At 26.2% G+C, this 19,774-nt stretch overlaps 1 protein-coding gene across 1 annotated transcript in view; it reads right to left on the bottom strand.

The window, feature by feature from the left end:
• LOC135922107 (voltage-dependent T-type calcium channel subunit alpha-1G-like) overlaps positions 1 to 19,774 on the bottom strand; it is a 42,803-nt gene that overhangs the window by 21,005 nt on the left and 2,024 nt on the right. The window contains exons 2-9 of the mRNA XM_065456516.1: positions 9,592 to 9,973; positions 8,346 to 8,591; positions 4,641 to 4,738; positions 3,661 to 3,835; positions 1,855 to 1,965; positions 1,610 to 1,787; positions 923 to 1,546; positions 616 to 656 (exon numbers count right to left, since the gene is read on the bottom strand). Of these exons, the coding sequence (XP_065312588.1) occupies positions 616 to 656; positions 923 to 1,546; positions 1,610 to 1,787; positions 1,855 to 1,965; positions 3,661 to 3,835; positions 4,641 to 4,738; positions 8,346 to 8,591; positions 9,592 to 9,866 (1,748 nt within the window). The 5' untranslated portion in view covers positions 9,867 to 9,973. The remainder of the gene's footprint in view (positions 1 to 615; positions 657 to 922; positions 1,547 to 1,609; positions 1,788 to 1,854; positions 1,966 to 3,660; positions 3,836 to 4,640; positions 4,739 to 8,345; positions 8,592 to 9,591; positions 9,974 to 19,774) is intronic.

Genomic DNA, 19,774 nt, shown 5'->3' on the forward strand with positions numbered 1-19,774 from the left:
AAGCCAGAATCGTCACAGGGGGGGGGGGGGGGGTACACAGGAGCTCGAGCCAAAAAATTTAAAAGCCACCTAAAAAGTGTAAATTTTTTTGAGAAATAATTTAAAAAAAGGTCATTTTGAAATTATCTTTAAAAAAAGTTATTTTGAAAATATTAGCTAAAAATCAAAGATATTAGATAAAAGTTATTTTCAAAAATATTGTCTAAAAAAATCAGGTAATTTTAAAAAAAAAATTTTGAGGCCCCTGTGTAAAAGTTACTGAGGCTACTGGGTCTATCCAAGAACGAATCGAAAAGAATGAATTGACAAGAACGAAACAAATAGAAACAAATAAATAATTTATCATATTAAATCAACGAATGAATAATTAGAATCGAATATGAATAGTAAATTTTGTCTTTCATAAACGAATAGTTTTCATATTAGTTTTTGAATAGGCCTAATAGGGGATACTCTATACATGTTGAAGTTTATTTCCGATCATGTCAGATGTTTCAAATTTAAGCGCTCTCAGTCAAATAATTTAAAAATTGAGATAATTAGAATCCCCAAAGTTTCTATATGGCGCCATGACAATATATCGCATATACCTAAATTATTATATTTAATCATTACCTTTTAGGCAATATGGGAACGTCTAATATATGATTCATATCCTAAATAAAATATATTGTTTTTAGTTATATAAAAATAAATTAAATAAAAAGATATTTACTCAGGGTATCGTTATGTTTAAAGGTCCGGGTTCACTCTGGTTCTTAATTTAAAATATTAAAACTTGTGTTAATTTCCGTTTCGTTCCGGTTTAGAAATTCATATCGGTCATTTTGTTCCAGTTTTTGTAAATTTTTAATATTTTTATCGCGGTTCGATTTGATTCGACACCCTGGTAGCGAAAATGTCATTTTTATCCAAAAAAAACCTGGTTTATATCGATAAATTTTACTGTAACGTTTGATTTTGGAGTATTTAAATATGAAGATGGGCCAAGAGCTTGTGATACGCGAGGCGAATATTTACCTTCAATGTCAGAAGGCTCAGGACTGGCAACAGGCGCGTTCAACTTATAAACTTGTAAATGATATTTATCATTTGTATTATCATTAATTTTTTTGTCTTCGTTATCATCACTCGCATTAATCCTACTTATTAAATATTGTTTCTGAACTTCAGTTATGTGCTGTCTTTGCAGCATCCTGGCGTACCGTCGATTTCTAAAATTTTTGAAGACCCGAATGAATTTACGTTTCGACTTGCGATACAAATGTGCCAAATATTTTAAAATTTCAGCGTAACAACTCTTAGGTTCGGAATTGCTAGCCATGGTGAGCGTACTCAGTGATCTGTTTTGTTTTCGTTCTATCTTCATTTTCTCCATCTCTCTGCGCTTGGTTTCGGAAAATTGAGTGGCTATGACTACCAAACACAGATTTATCATGAAAAAAGATCCCAGCACAATTAGTAATACGAAATACAACCAATCCCAAAACGAATGAGCGTCTTGAATGTAATACATGATATCGGTCCAACCTTCTAAGCTTATTACCTATAAAATGTTTCACGGTTTAAAAAATATATATGATTTTTATCTATAAAATTTAAATTATACCAAAAATATGGCGATCCAGGCTAGCCCTATATTATCGAATGAGAGAGCTCCATGATAAGGATTCTGGTTACTTGGTTTGCATTTACTATAATATTGATTCCAATTAATACAGCTTGAATTAGAGGATATATGGTCGGGGAAAAGGGTGGCAGTAGCCGAACATTCTTTATCATCATATCTACATTTTTTTTAAAGGTTAATTAATATAAATAAATAGATAAAAATAAATAAAACATTTTTTTTACCTATATTTAGGGATTTCATAACAATGTTTCATACCATGACCGCCAGAAAGAGTGCAAATGAAATCTCCAAAGTTTTGTACATCGGTTTGGTAGAACTTAGGAAAAATGCTTCTGTGATTGAGTATTTAATATTGTTATAAAATAAAATGATATATTGTAAAAAAACAAATATTAACTACGAAAAAAATATGAAATAAGATTGCTCTCAATAAGGAATACTTATTTTTTATTAAATTGCTATTTTGCAATTAAAGGTCTGAAAATGACAAAATTCTCAGGGCTGGCCGGTTGAAATTTAGTTTTTTGACCGGCCCGTCCAAGTTTTGGCATGGCCCGGTTCCAATTCCATTTTTTCTGATTTTTCAAATCAAGATATATCCCGTGAAAAAAAATATCCAATAATGACGAGGATGTAAGTTTTATGAGTTCCTTATTAAAGAAATAAACACAAAATATAGGAAAAGGAAATCGTATTTATGAATGAATGACCATACACTCAAATATAATATTTTAACAAAATTAGGCTTTAGAAGAATTTTTTCCATTCTCTATTAAGCGCGACTAGCATCTCTACTTTGCTAGCCCGGTTGGTTAATTTTTTTGCTTGGCTCGGCACAATTAATTTTTTAATCGAGCGGGGCATTACAGATCTCTACTTGCGATTTAAATAATATTTTATTTTTAATATTAATTAATTCAAATAATTTTTATTTTATTGCATATCAAAGATATTGACTCTTTTGCGATCATCGAAATTATTTTAATGAAAAAGTAAAGTCTCAATTATATTTTTTTAACAAAAATAACCGCAACAGCCACTTAATACTTTTTTAGGGGATTTTAAATGTTTTAAATTTAGAACCTTGAAAATCTTTTCATTGACTTTAATTGGTGTTGGTAAACGACTCGAATATTTAAAAACGGTTAATCCAATATTTAGCCAAAATATATTACGCAAGTCTGAAGATTTTGCTCATAAATAACAAAAGGTTTGGACATCTATTAAAGAAATCTCGAGACTTGCCTAATATTATTGAGTAATGATGCACGTTAAACGTTATTGATTTTTTGTATGTTTTATTAAAATTTGATCCTTATATAAAAAAATTTATGATTTTGAAAAGCTTATGTGGCCTAGTAGGTTCAGTACGTGTGCTACAATCCGATAGTTCTGGGTTCAAATCCAACAAGGGGAAATTTTTTTATGCCAACTTGGTAATTACCTCCTTGAGGGATGATAAATAGTAGCGGACTCTACAAAGTGATTCCGTCAATTATATATTTTTTAAAAATACGCCTTATTACATTTTAATAAACTTTGGTCGTTGTTTAGCAAGTGGTCTAACGTCATATATCATTACCCAATATATTTTGGCTAAAGTTCTAATTCAAAATTGGCTAAATCGAGCATTTAACGACACTAACTTAAATTATGCTATTTCAGTCAAAAGCGTATTTATTTTTAATTGATAAAATTTAAAAACCTCGTTATGAAAATGGCCTTTCATAGATGACAACAATTAGCGCTTTTCAAAATGATATTTTTTTTTAAAAAAACTGAAATTTATATTATAAAAAGAAGTTAACAATTTAACGATTTGTTGACAGCAATAATTTAATTGAAATAAAATGATGAAAAGACCTGTAATAAATTTTTGAAAATATATATACAAATTTTGGTCGAGTGTTAAAATGTTTCCAGATCGATATATAATTATAAATTATATTTTAAAAAAAATAACAATTTAAATAACCGCAAAAAAGAAACAATTTGGTATAAAAAAAAGGTTATATTTTATTTACTACCCAATAGGTAGAGATATGTTTGGAGGTAATTTTAAAAAACATCTGTTCCGTAACATCCCGGCCCATAATTGTACGCCTATAATTCCAAATATGAAGAATACGAAGAAACACAATAGCATCACGTTTCCTAGCATAGGTAATGTGTCCAACAAAAGCATAACCAATATTCTCATGCCTATGTCATAAATATATATTAGTTATAAAAAAATATAATTAGTTACTGTTTTTAAAAAATGTGACTATTCACTATAACTAGTTTAATTTAAGAAAGGAAGTAAGGTAAGATCTAAAAAAGTTTTTTATCGATTACAGGTATATAAGTCATTCTAATAACGGCTCTGGTTTCTATTCTTTAAAATCTATTGTCTCCATATTAAAAAAATATATATCGTTTTGTTCTGAGATGCTGAATTTTTTCAAAAATAAAGTTTAATTTAGATTTATTATTTATTTTTTTATAAATAAATTTAGAAATTTTCTTTAAGAAGAATTTCAGAAATACTGTATTTATAATTAAATTTTATTAAAAGTTAAAATAAATTATTTATATGATCTTTAATAAATATAATATCATTCTATCGTTATTCCTCTTTCACTTATACTTTTGTTTAATTTCATTTTCACTTTAAAAGTTTTTTTAATATAGAAATTTATATATTAATTCATTTTATCGATTTTTTAATAATAGAAGAGTGAAATATTATTATTTATACACCTTTTAAGATATAATATTTTTCTATTGCTTTTTTAAATTTTCTTTGAAATGTTAAACAGATACATACACTTAGGACAAAACAAAGCTACTTAAGAATTTTTCTTTCTTTCTATATATTGTGCAAATTACATATATTGTGCAAATTACCTATATGGTTCAAATTATATATTATCGTCAATTATATTAAATAAACCAAAATTTGTACTTAGTTTATAAATTAAAAACAAAAAATATCCTGAACAATTTATTATATTCTTTAAATTACTTGGTATGCGATTTATAGCTCTTAAAGGGCGAAGTACTCGAATAGTTCTGATCGCTGATAAGTTGATGCTATCTGTATTAGAGGCATATTCTATCAAACTAAATTTTAAAAAGATAAATAAAATATCTATAAAATAATCAGTCAATACACCATGAGTTGATAAGATCTATATGATGGTTTATGTGGCTTAATATTTTTTAAACAATTTTTAAAAGAAATATTATTAAAATGACAAAAATCTCCTGGACTAAAAGATTCTGGATAATTCTCCGGACCACGGATAAATAAAAAGTAGGGAAAAATATCCCTTATTTAAAAAAAAGACTTGACAAAATTCCACAAATCGTTTTTCTAAGCATTTTTCGAAAAAATTGGAATAATACTCATTTATATCCGGTAGTTTTTTGCCTGGATGACTTTTTGTCCGGGAATATTTATCCAAATTGGGAATTTGAAATAGGTGAAAAGAGATATACGTGCCTTGCTAACTTCCCATATTACTGAGACTAACTATTAATAATATTTTTTATATCCAACTAAACCATAATATAATATTGAAGAATTAAATAAAAATATTTTTGATGGAGCGAAGAAAAATAAATATTTCAAATTGTTTAAAAAATATTTTATTAAGGTTAAATCCTATTTAGTTTCAATTTTACATCATCCTTATAAATTAAAATGTTAAGTGAAATCGCCATGTTAATTTTATTTTTATCATTTTCAAAACAATAATTTTTGTGATATAAAATGTTTAAATATATTTAACCTTATTCAAAAATTTATGCTTTGATGTATAATATGACACGATTTTATACAAAGAAATTAGGTCCATTTAAAAAATTACAATTTACTCTTAATCTCATGAATATAAATGACCTAAAAGACATTGAAAATTTAATACATTCCGGGGATATATTTGGAGGGAGCGGATCTCAAATACTTCCTTATAATTACACACGGCTACGCAATCTATCAATTCATTTTATATAAGGTATAGCACTAGAAATCTGCAAAGTTAGGCCCGGCCCGGCCCGAACGGGCTTCAGGCCTAATTCTATTTAAACTAATCGGGTTCGGGCCGGGCCTAATATTTTTTAAAAAAATTCGGGCCGGGTCGGGTCGGACTTTAATTTTTTAAATATATCTAAATTTATCAATTTTATATTGAATTTTTTATGTAAAATTAAAAATATTCGATTTTATTTATTGAAATTAAACGACATTTTGAGTAATTATAAAAATTAATTTCTATATTTAAATAAATTCAGGCTGTGCCAGGTCGTTAAATTTTTTAAAAAAAATTTCGGATTCGGGCCGGCAAAACTTTTTTTGAAAAAATTTCGGGAAGGGCTTGAAAAATTAGGCCCTATGCAGATCACTGTATAGCACCCTTTTAAAAAGATCAAGAGGCATTTTTGCGTTTCTGTTCCATTGCCGTTCTGGCCAAAATACCGCTCCCGTTCTGTTCCATAGGTTGTGTAAAGTATCGAATAAATTTGACTGTCGAAAAATTTTCCAGTGAGATTTAAAACTTTCTACATAATTATTAATCTTATGACAAAACAGACAGTTAAAATGATTTCAATTTTGATTTTTTAGAAAATATTTTTATGATCTTAAAATTACATAAAAATGATGGGCAATAATAATAGCCATGTAAATCAAACTGAAATTTATTAATCAATGGTGTATTCATGAAAATTATTATTATATTTATAATTATGTAATTAATTAAAATTTTCTGAATATCGCTCCCGTCCCGTTCTATAATATTCTCTAAATTCTATTCCCAGAAGATAAAAATAAAATCGTTTTTTTAAGTAACATCTGTGGCCTAAGTAATTGAAAATATCACTCATCGCTAGATCAGGATCAGATTTTTTTCTGAATATAACCACTGGATTTGTACACACGGGTATGATATACAGTAGATCGGAAGGGAGCTCATAATTCCGATAACATCATATTAATTAAATTGGCATTGCATTTTAACAAAATTTGGATCTTTGTCTAATCAAATTGTTATTTCCAAAAACTGTGAGTTTTAACATTCCCAAGGAAAAGAAGTATTGTGTTTGGCATGGTCACTTCTATCTTTCTAGTTAGAGATTTTAAAATATGTAGGTATATTATTTAATAGGCTCATTCAAAAAGAATACGAATGGACTAATAAATTGTTCTTATTCAATTTCTTTAAACAAATTAAATAATTTACTATTCGTGTTTGTAGGAATAGTAAAATATATGCTATTCCTATCTGATTGATATAATTATAAATAGTAAATTATTCGATTCCCTCAAAAGCAAATCCAATAATTCATTATTCAAATTAATATTTGTTTTGAATAGGCCTAGTATTTACAAATCGTTATCTTACCATCATATATATAAAAGAATGTATTTTTTAATATTGGAGTCAACATAGTATTTCATAATTTTATATATTTTGTCGCAAATTTTGGACATGTTATCTTCAATTATGGAAAGTGCCTTGCATTATTATAAATAATGACAAATATCAATTATTAATATTTAATCTAATCTTTAAAAAAAATTTTTTTAACAAGTTCTGCAATTATTTTTTTTTATATTAAAAGTATATGAAGTAATAATAAATCATCATAATACTATAATCCATTTAATAACTTTAAATTCGACGTTAAACAACTTGTATATAATATTTATATAATATGATTAAAAAATTGGTCCAATAAAACTCACTATTATGACCTCATAAATGTGAACTCGCCATATTTTGAAAAATTTCAATTCTTTTTTGCTGTCCGGGTATTTTTTTAAAAAAATTCTATATCCACTTATAAATAAAGGAATTAAATAATATGGCCAGAGGATTTGAAAAATCTTTTCTTACACAAATATTCCTTATATTACAATATATGGGTTACTTTGGAGTAAATTACTAATAAAAGAGGATTAGAACTCAAAATTGTAAACCGATAAATATTATTTAACCCTAACCCTCAATTTGAGGGGGCAAATTTTGTTTATTATATAAGAGACTTTTATTTTATATTTTCTGATCATTTAGATAGAGATCACTGTTGATATATAATATAATTTTTTAGAAATTTTTTTTTACCCGAACCCCTTTGCCGAATTTTTATACAGAGAAATTAGGAATATATATTAATTCTTTTATAATTTTTCTTGGGGTAATTTGTTTATGTTTGTAGTTTTTTTCCCATCATTTATCCACTAGTCTAATATATTTTTTCCCCCCAAATTCGACTACACGATTTTTGAACAAATTTCATTGAAAACTCCAAATTTTATTTTTTAAAAAAATCTACAATTTTGTTGATTTTCAAAGATTCTTGCTCAAAATTTTAAGCGAAAAACATCTTCATACTCATTTGAAGATTTTTATTAAAACCCTCCTATAAAGTAATATACCTTAATTTCTTTAAATATACCCGAGCCGGACCTAAAAATATTTTTTAAAAAAAATAGCGTCGGGCCATACTTTAAAACCGAATATTTTGAATCACTCTTATTAGAAAAATTGAAAAATGAATGTAATATATCTTAGAAAATCCAAGCCGGGGAAAATTTTATTTTAAAAAAAATCCTGGCCGGGCCGTGCAAACGGCATTTCTGCAAGTCTCTGATATTTATATATATTATTACTTGGAATAATCACAAAATAAATAATAGTCTTTTCAAAAATTATAAATATTATACCCGGCCATAACAATAAAAAGGTCCAATCTGTTCCAACTTTCTGCTAAATAAGTATTCTTCCCGTATATTCCCATAGCTATCATTTTGATGACCAGTTCGACAGCAAAGAAAGCGAATATAAAATGGTCGAATAACATCAAAATTTTACATCTTCGCGATTCGCAAATCGCATCATTGCAAGGTTGATACATGCCCAACGTGATACAATTTAACACTATAACCAACATGCTAATCTTTTCAAACCATGTTTACCATAAAGATATTTAGTTAAGGAGAAATTTGTAAATTTAAATATTCATTAGAAAGGAGCATCTAAAATGAAATGGTAAGTAATTATATAAAATGGTGTATCCTAACCATAATTTGGAACCTGTAGAATTCAGTTTTAGTTAAGAATAAATTGATAAATCTATCATTTTTAAAAAGAAGAATTTAGTTAATGAAATGAAAGAATAAAAATAACTATTATTATCAATTATGTTATGGAGACTTAAGTTAAGTTGTGTAAATAAAATGAAAAGGCAAGTAATTATCATTCATGAAATAGATAATAAAAGACACAGCCTCGAACCTGTGCTAAAAAAAATATTCAAATTTAGGGATAATTTTTAAAATCGGTTTTATTTCCGGTTCAAGTCTTGAAAAAAAAATCAAAAATTTTTAGATTATTACTAAATTCCCATGTTTCAGATACAGGCACAGAGTTCTGTTTAAGTTAAGGATAAATTGATAAATATTAAAGTTCTTAAAAAAGGATTATAAGTTAAATAGTATAAATCTATTGAGAGGACAAATAAATATTGTTATTATCATTTAAGAAATGGAGGCTCATAACCAGGTTTTGGAAAATCTAAATCAAAAAGGGTTTCGGTGCCGAATATTTATTTTTTTTAAAAAATGGCTCTGTTCCTATTTAAAGGGGGATTGTATCAGATTCCTAGATTTGGCGCACTTTCCAAAGTTCCGGTTACTAAAACTATTTAATAAACATTCTATAATTAATTGCACTTATGAAGTTACCGATTTTTGTTTCTAGTAATTTTAAAGTAGATTCTAGTGCCGATTCATAGAATTGTTCGGGTTTCAAGTACGGGTTCTTGTTTTTGGTTATTAACTCTTATCATAACCTTCTTAAAATCTTTTACAGTGATAAAAGAAGAATTGTACTAAAATGCCTTACTACCCAAATTCAAATATTTTCGTTTCACTAATAAAATGAATGAAATTTATATAAAAAAAAGGATATGGAGATTTCACCATGTTGATGCACATCTTTCGTACGCGATTTTGTTTAGTGATACAACAAAATGATAGAGGAACAAATTCAGGCAGGTTTGAATGTTTTGGAGATGATAAAACAACTGCATTATCGGTTGAAGCTTGTATGTGTATGGCGCCTCGATCGTTAGAATGGACCTTATCCCATTCTATATTGACCTCGTTTGGGGTTGGATATTTAAAATTTTGTCCATTGGGTAAACTATTTATCGATGAGTTATAATAGCTATCTTTGTTTATCATTTGTATCAATGGTAAGTGTATACGTGTCACAATTCATTTATATTTCTAGGTTAGAATGCAATCTAATTATAAAAGTCCATTTTGAATTCTTTTCATAATAAATGACTCTACAATGAAATAATAAAAATATTAATTATAATTTTGAATTTGAAATTAGTCAAAAAATTATATTTTTACGTAAATGGAGTACATTCTTATTTGACATATTTCCTGATTATATTCCCTTTTTTTATATAATCCATCTATTCTGCACTTACAGATAGATCTCTTTTAAGATAAGAATGCAGTTGCTATAATAAAACCTTCATTTAATTTTTTTTTTCCTCTTTTGAATAAAATCTCCACCATTTTCTAATTTCCATTGGGTAAGTAACTCCATTTTAATTCTTTCTTAGAAAAAAATATTTTTAATTCCATTTATTTACCAAGAGTATCTAATATTAGATGATTTGTTCCCAAACTATTTATTTTTAAATAGTGATTTTCCATATATAATTTCCAAATGAAAACCTACAAAAAAATTGTTGAGAATTTTGACTGAAACAAAATAACCTAATAATTTACTACAAAGGTTTTTAAATAACTAGTATACTTTTTCTTTATATTGGAATTATAATTATATTAAATATTTGTTTTTGAGTCCCTTTTAAAGAATTATAAAATCGATAAAAATTGAAATTTTGATAAAATTTTATCAATTTTTTTACTATGTTAGTCCTTAACTTAAGTATATAATATTATATCATAGCAGATAATATTGTTCTTACTTAAAAAGATTTTAATAAACTTGTTTTTAATCTTTTTCGTTTATTAAATTTTTATAGAAATTATTTTATATTAAATATTCAATATGTAAATATTACCAAACATTATATGTATTTTCAAATAATTTATAAAATTCTAAACAAAGATTTAATTATATTAATAATATTTTTTTAACCCTTTAACATCTGTTCATTTGGTTTAAATTTTTTTATATATTAAAAACATGAATTCTTCTATTTCCTATTGATAATAAATCAATTTTTTTGAAATATTTTATTACAAATTATCTCAATTAATATATTTTTCTAATAAGTATAGTAAATAGTAGTATAATTAAGGTTTAAAATTACAGAATTATTATGACATTTTAGTGTAATTGATCTTTAAGCTCATTTTCTATATATTAATCTTTTTATCATTTTTGATCTTGCCAAAAAGTATGTTGAATTAAACTTTTGATGTTTTTGAGTTTGGATTTCGTTTGGGATACTTAGATAATTAATGCTTATACACCTAACTAGAAGAGCCCTGAAAATCGTATATTTAAAAGCCCGAGCTCAGTACGACTTTTTATACATTTAACGAGCCCAGTCTGATTTTCATTTTATTCTAAAACCCAGTCAGGGCTGATTTATCGATATTGGGTCGGTTTGGTGCAGGGATTATTTATATTTTTAAAAATATAATTTTAAAATTACTACTTGAAAAAGATATTTTGGTATGGCTAGCACAACAAATGTTATTCTGCGTATATATTATAATATATTAAACAAATAATTTGTGGGAAATTTATTTTTTTTAAAAAATGCTTATAATTTCAAAGTTTTAGATTATGTCTGGATTTCCATCCCAGACAAGAACAATTATTTTATAGGAAAAATAATGAGGCATGCAGAATAATTAATCAAATTCGTGGATGATTATGTAAGTAACAATGAATGGGATCTTATATACACACGCCTGTTGGAATTGTTGCCTCTTTTGTAATGGCTCATTTCTTTCTTTTGTAATCAAAAATGTTAAAATTGCTATGTTAGGTCATAGCTAGAATTTGTTTCAAAATATAGGGGCGATTTTGAAAATCATATTAGAGGGTTGAGGGTTATTTGTAATTTTATTATTTTAGTTATATTCAAAAAAATATTACTTAACATTGTAATTGGTACAACTGTTTAGGCATAAAAAAAATATTTAATTTCGTAATATATTTTAAAAATATATTTATTTAGGCGACTAATTATATTCAAATGATCATATAAAACCATCCGGTTTAATTTATTCTCATTTTTAAAAGCAAACCATTATTATTATATAGTGGAATATTTTAGGTTTGAATATTGATAATGATAGTAATAAAAAATGGTTATATATGAAAGGCTTCTTTTTTTAAAAATTTCATTAAACAAAACTTTTACGAGCTATACACAAAGTTATTAGTGATAATATTTTTGAAAAAAAACGTAAATTACAAATAAAATTGAGAAAAAGCTATAAAATTATATTGATTTGAAAAATTATAAACTATTCCGATTTTATAGATATTTTTTTTTAAAATATTCAATGTGATTTGTGATTATGTAGTCAAAATAATATATAGAATACAAGTCATAAATTTAGAGTTAAAATATTCTTTCGCAATTTTAATCATCTACATCTAGTACTTGAATGAAATCAAAAGCAGGTTAGTTCAAAGCTAAACTTAGAAAGCTAGGGTTTGTATTGGCATAAATATTCTTTCGCAATTTTAATCATCTACATCTAGTACTTGAATGAAATCAAAAGCAGGTTACTTCAAAGCTAAAATTAGAAAGCTAGGGTTTGTATTGGCATACATAATATATGTTGGATCAGGGGTGTTAAAAAAATCTACAAATGAATTTGATGATATAGAATGTTTATCCATAGGGTTTACATATTCTTATAATTAATTTTTAATTGATAGTATAAAAATATTTTTAGAGTTAATTATTATATTCTAAAAACAAAATTAATAAGGGATGCTTAGGTGGAGTCTATGGCCACCCTAAGAACCATTAACTGAAACTATTGTGTAAGACCAAAAATATTTTGCGCACATATATTTTGCATAAAATTACTAAGTTACTAAAATATCCAGACAAAAATATCGAAAGAATTTTAAGTAATAACGTTTTTTAAAAGACTAGGGTCTGCATAGTCCCTTGAGCTTTGAAGGGTTACAAAATATAATTAAAAAATATTTAATATGAACTTAAAAATTAACTTGAAAAATTAAATATTCTTTTATTTAAAATATGTATTAAGAAGATATGAATATATAATTTTATATAAAAAAATTGTTGCAGATACGTCGATTTTCAGTAATGATACATAAAAAATCATTCTTAATAAAACTATGATAGCATGTGAGACCGGGGAGCATGCAAGCCCTAAGAGACTAACGTCAATAAAAAGAAAACTATATGATAGGATTGAATAAAAAATCATATCTCATTTTATTTCACTTATTTCCTTTTATGCTATCTATAAAATTAATTTCCTAAAAATATTATCAATTATAAAAGTATTAAAGTTTCGGGGAAAAAAATTTGGAAAAGGAGAAGCAACATCCAGGGAAGAACCAGCTTTCCAATAAGGCGTTTTTGATCTGCAAAATATTGATTATTTTTAAATATTAAAAGGATATTTATATTATCGGGAACTATTTTATTGATAAAAATAAGCCATAATGGATAGTAATTATAAAACATTAGTAAACTTTATTGACAATATAAACAAATAAAGAATGGATTAAAATTGCAACATGATACATGTGCTCCAAAAAAGCATTTATACGGCATTGAAACCACCAGTCCTCATTATTATGAAATTTTTAATAGTTACCCGTTTTCCATATTAACATGTGTTTTTATTATCATTGTTCTTATTATTATTATTATTGTTGTTTATCTTAGAAGCAATTTTCGTAGCTCATTTTGGCTTTCATTTTATAGGGAGAGGAGGTTAAAATTGATAATGATTGTTTATTTTTAGTGTTATTTTTTTAAAATATATTTTGGATAGAGCATAAAAGACTCTGGAATAAAAGAATTGAGGTTTAAAAATTTCAATGAGCAAAAGTAAATTTTAAAAATGACAGTCAAAAAGTTCATATATATAAGTTATGAAAGTAGCGCCATACCTTCAATATCTTTAAAACATAATTTTATGGTAGTTTAAACATATTTTTTGTCCAAATAAAGAATAATTTTATATAGAATAGGGTTTAATCTTTTATATAAGATTGCTATTGGATATTTAAAAAACCTTTATTATTTTTTATAAATTGCAGCTATATTGTGTTATGATCAACAATATAAAATCAAGAAAAATAGTTAAATACTTAATTAGGCCTATCACACGGGTCATATTTTATCAGAAACTCATCGAAATCCGGAAATATTAATAAATAAACATCATCCTGTTTTGGTACATATTATTTGCTAAACATTCATCGGTTGTCTATATATATAACTTCCTCTAAACCGCTTAAAAAGAGAGAGGCTAGATTTATGTAACGATTAACTAATCTTTGTTTTATTTGTACCAAAAAATATATATAAACAATAGATAATAATTATTTAACGTACAAACTTAAATAGTGTTGTTCTAGTTCAAAATCGCCCATGAGTTTCAAATATAAGACGAACCAGGAGATGGCATATAAACTTGTCCGATTTCCTGAATATTTTAACTCACATAACATTATAAATAGAGAATAAGATTAGTATTTGTTTTTCGTTTATATCTAACAGGGTTCGGAGCCATGCCGGGCAAAAATTTAAGCTTGGCTAAAAATCAACAATTTAGTACGGACTATATATATATATATGAGCTAACATGATTACATTTATATATCATTTAGATACAAGCCTTGTTAATAAATCAAATAATAAATCAAATATTATATAATCTACATTATATCCCAAATGCATTAAGTAGATGATAGATTATTATTTTATTTTCGTGACTTTTTTTTCTTCTTGCCATATATTATTTTAAAAAAATTTTAAAAGCCTTGTCTGAGTAAATTCGAAATACAGAGAATTTCCATATCGCCAAAATTACTAACTGGGTAACGAAACGAATCACAATATTTAGTATAAATGATTTATATATTTTACTCTAACAAAGCTGATAAGAGTGCTGAAAAATCAATTTTTTTATATTTATTTAGAAGTGTGCTTAGTATAGTTTTCTTTACTTAGGTATATATTTTAGCTTCAATTAAATTTATACGCGCTGAGAACAAGGTGTCGCCTCTCCCGCTACGCTAAACTTATCAAAATCCCCCAACCCTAATTTTTTTTAATGGACATCTAATTTGAGGCCCCAGCAGGTAAAAATTTGGATTCCCTTCTCAGCTGGGCGGTTATTTGTTTCAAACTCATATTTTAAAAGACCGAATAACCTTCTCATAATTATTAAAAATATATATTTCAATGAAGAATGAAAAAAAAGAAATGAATATGGACAATATTAATATATTGTAAATTTGAATGACGTTGTTGGCAAGTGTCGAAAATGCTGGACGTTATTAGTAATCGATTTGCGCATTTAGTAATATGATATTTGATTTATATATTAAAAATACTTTTAGTTTTTAAAAACAATTTTTTTTTATTGTAAATTAGGCAAGAAAAAATAGGTTGCAATGTTGTCTTCTTTTTTGACGATATACTTATTTACAATATACTTATTTTATCTGGATTAGAATATAAATGAAAAATTTCAGTAATTTTTTTTTATACTTGGTCCAAATAATTATATATTTTTTTTACAAATCAAAATATGAGTATATGATATATTATTATAATATGTCGACTTTTATTTAGACATTAAAAAGCAAATAATTTAGGCGTGCTTGAATTGAAAAATAAAGAAATATTCAAATAAAATATTGGATTGCTGAGCCCTCTATTATGATGCTTCCCTTCCCCAGCAAAAATATAATATGAATCGAATATTAGCATTATTCTTATTCGACTTTTGAATCGAATTAATTCCTTTATTCGTAATTAAAATAATTATTTGATTTGAATCGCAGAATAGTTGATTTGTATCAAAAATTAAATTTTTTAAAAATGAAAAATGGATTATTGAAATTTAATAAAGTGATTTATATTATTTATGTGGGAAAAAGTATAAAAAAATTATAAGTTCCGCCAGTAACATGCAAAATTCATACTTGGAATAATTTAATATATTTATGAATAATTTTGGATATTTACAAAATTTAATATATTTATGAATAATTATAAATATTTACGAATTTCAAATATTTACTGTTGTATTCGATTAAAACTGCTCCGCTTAATCTAAATATCATGAGCTAGCCAACGCACCAAATCTTATGATTTCCTAGCCCCCCCCCCCTCACGTTCCGTATTCTAAATGATCCTAGATCTTTGAATACACCAGCCTCATGATTTGAAGTCCTAATATCATATATAATATGGGACATGCAGACGAGGAAAGTCATAAGATTTAGTGCATAGGCTAGCTCAGGATTAAGATTACATGGAGTAGTTTTAACCAGGGATTCGAACCGAACCCGAACCCGGAGAAGTGAACCCGGGTTTTTAGAAAAAAACTCTGAACCCGAACCGAACCTGAACCCCATTTATAAAATTTCCAAAACCCCGAACCGAACCCAAGAATTTTATTTGAACCCGGGTTCAATCGGGTTCAGTGTATTATTTAAAATCATATACTAATATATGTAAATACAAATATTATATTTTCAAATTTCCAATTAAATGAAGTCTTAATAAATTTTAAACAATTTAATTCATTTATGCCATTTTTAAATTTATTCTCGATTCCTATTGGAGTGTTAAAAAATATTAAACAATTGAATTAATTTACGCCATTTATTTTTAAATTTTTATCTTATTATTCTTAAAGATTATTAATTAGAAGAAAATGGTTAACAAATCAAAGTAAAAATTATTATATTGTTAATTTAAAAAATTCTAAACATCTAACTTAAAAATTGTTAAATGTAGGGCAGTTTTTGTGAACTTATTAAAATGATTTTAAAATTTATATATGCTAATCATTTATTTTTGGTTCAGTTTAATTTTTACAAGATATTAATGAAGTGCATATTATAAATGAAATTAAATTTATAAATATCTCTTTTTTAATTCTGAAATCATTGCTATTTAAAAAAATTGTTCTCTTTTTATAGATTTAAGATTAAAGATAAAGTCATATTTGATAAGCATTTTACCCTTAATAAAATAGAAAAAAAAATCAATATGTTCATATTGCAAAGTAAAAATGTCTGGTAATCACTTGTCAAATTTAGAAAGACACCTGGAAAGAAATCACAACAATGAATATTTAAATTATTTAAATGAAAAAACCAAACATCAGGAAATGTTATTGGCAAAAAAACCTAAAATTAATATAGAAACCTTTTTCCCAAAAAAGCATATAAGTATAAATATATCATCTAATGATTTGATGAGTTCTATACTAGAACTAGTTACTGTAAATGGCCGGCCTTTATCAATTATTGAAGATTCGGGATTTCAAAGAATTATAAATCCACTCCTATCTGGGCGCAATTTAGTTATAAACAAAGAAAATTTATCCAGAACTATTAATAAAACAGCCCAATCAATTAGAGACAAAATATCGAGAGAGGTAGAAGGAAAATTAATAAGTTTAAAAGTTGATGCAGTTCAACGACTAGATAGGTCAATTCTTGGTGTAAATATTCAATTTATATCAAAGTCCATTATAAATTTGAGGACTCTTGGAATTGTAGAGCTGAAAGAGAGATGTACAGGAGAATATATAAAAGAGAATATATTAAAAACTTTACTAAAATATAAAATTAATATTCAACAAATATACACAATTACTTCTGATAATGGTTGTAATTTTTTAAGAGCTATAAAGCTCCTGCAACCTGAAACTGATTATGATATAAGGAGTGAATCAGCAGATGAGGAAAATATGGATGTAAATGTATATAAATATGATATTGATGATATACAAAATACTTTTTTATCAACTATTATATCCTATCCGATTTATAGTGTACAGTGTGCACACACTTCAGCTGGCACTTCAAGATGCTATAAAATTATCACCTATTGTGGAAACCATTGCAAAAGCTAGGAGCCTAAATTTAAAATTAAGACATCCCACTTACCAAAAGTTATTAAAAAATATGAAACTCCCTAAGCCTGTGTTAGATTGCCACAGATGGCATTCAACCCATGATATGTTAGAAAGGCTGATTTTACTAAAACCCAATATCGAAGATTTTTTTACAGAGCAATCTGATTATTTATTGACTGAAGATTGGAAAGAGATAATAACGATTGTTGAAATTTTAAAACCGCTAAAAATCGCAACCAAACAATTCCAATCTGAACAGTTAACACTGACAGATTTTTATGCAGCATGGTTAAGATGCTGCATCGAACTGGAAAAAAATCCAAACCATTTTGCTCAATTACTATATTCTTGTCTTAAGAACAGAGAAGAAAGGTTTATAAAGAACGAAATTCTCTTAGCTGCCATATACCTGGGCCCAAGATACAAGGTTAATTAAAAGCTTAGTAAATTAATTATTTTAGATTTATATTAAAATTGTTATTTTATGAAATATTTAAATATAAACAATATAAATCCTTAAATATTACAGGTATTACTTAGTGATGATGATAAGATTTGTGCGAAAAAACATCTTGTCAATTTTTGGAGACGAATTAAAAGCTTAACAACGCCAATTTTATCTGATGATATTAGTTCCGATGAAGTTATTGAACAAGAAGATGATTTAGAGAAATTGATACAACTTAAAGAAAGGCAGGAGAAAATACTTAAAAGAGGGCCAACGATTGCTGAGAAAAGTATTGGAACAATAATTACTGGATTTAGCGATTATATAAGATTAGATAAGAAGGAAAATATTTTGCATTTTTGGGAGTCTGCTAAGCTGGAACACCCTGTATTATATATTTTATCTAAAATCTTATTTGCTGTTCCTGCAACCCAAGTTAATTTTTCATATTTTCACATATAAATACATTTAACATAAGTTAGCGTTGAAAGATCTTTTTCACTGAAATTCATTCTTTCACCACATAGATCGAGGATGAGTGAACAACTCTTGGAAGATATTATACTAATACGTCTATATAAAATTTTTAAAATTGATACATGACTATATGCTTTGTATTTTTAACTATATTTGCCTATAAATAAAATAAAAAATTTATTTTTTATATCAAATTTATGTCTAGTTTTTTATTATGATTTAAATATAGAATTTTTTTTATCAACTCAAAAATTTTTGAACCCGAACCGAACCCGAACCAAACCCGGGTTCAAAAATATTTCCCTGAACCGAACCCGAACCGAACCCAACTTTTTTTTTATACCCCGAACCGAACCCGAACCGAACCCGGTCTAAAATTTTGTCGGGTTCGCATCCCTGGTTTTAACCATGGTAGGCTGAGTAGGTAGAGGACCTAAAATAAAAAGACACACTGCATTCGACCAAGTCGATTTAAATCTTTCCTTTATTTTAGAAGTTAATCCAAAACTATATACTGGGTAGTCAATATTTATTATTAACTTAATTAGGTTATTAGAAAATAAATATTATTCAAAAATCAACAGGTAAAAATAGGAAAAATGAAAAATGTACTTATTTACAAACAATTCCGTCCTTTATAGGTTTTTTTTATCGATTTATGTTCTAATATATTTTGGACAACATCAAAAACCTGACTGGATTGGTATGTGTTCTTTTTAACAACCAATCCGGTGTCTTAAAATTAGCGCAACTCCTTTAGTTACTAACAAATATCAATGTGGTAATAAAGTGGTTATATACAATAACAGCCTTTGTTCTATAAAAATGAGAATAAATACTTGTTTATCATTTTTAAATTTTGTAAGGCTAGTTTATTTTGACATAGAAAGAGAGGGTAATTAAAATTTAATAATTAATTATGATAAGCAAAAAAAGGGGTAATTAAAATTACCTAATCAAGTTCAAATAATAGTGTTGCATGTGCGCATGTGCGCTATTATATTATTACTTACTTAAATAATTTGTATTTAAAATGTCATTTAAACTATTATATATTTAAATA

Source organism: Gordionus sp. m RMFG-2023, chromosome 1, assembly GCF_954871325.1.
Source record: "Gordionus sp. m RMFG-2023 chromosome 1, tfGorSpeb1-WG-v2, whole genome shotgun sequence".
Lineage (NCBI taxonomy): Eukaryota > Metazoa > Nematomorpha > Gordioida > Chordodea > Parachordodidae > Gordionus > Gordionus sp. m RMFG-2023.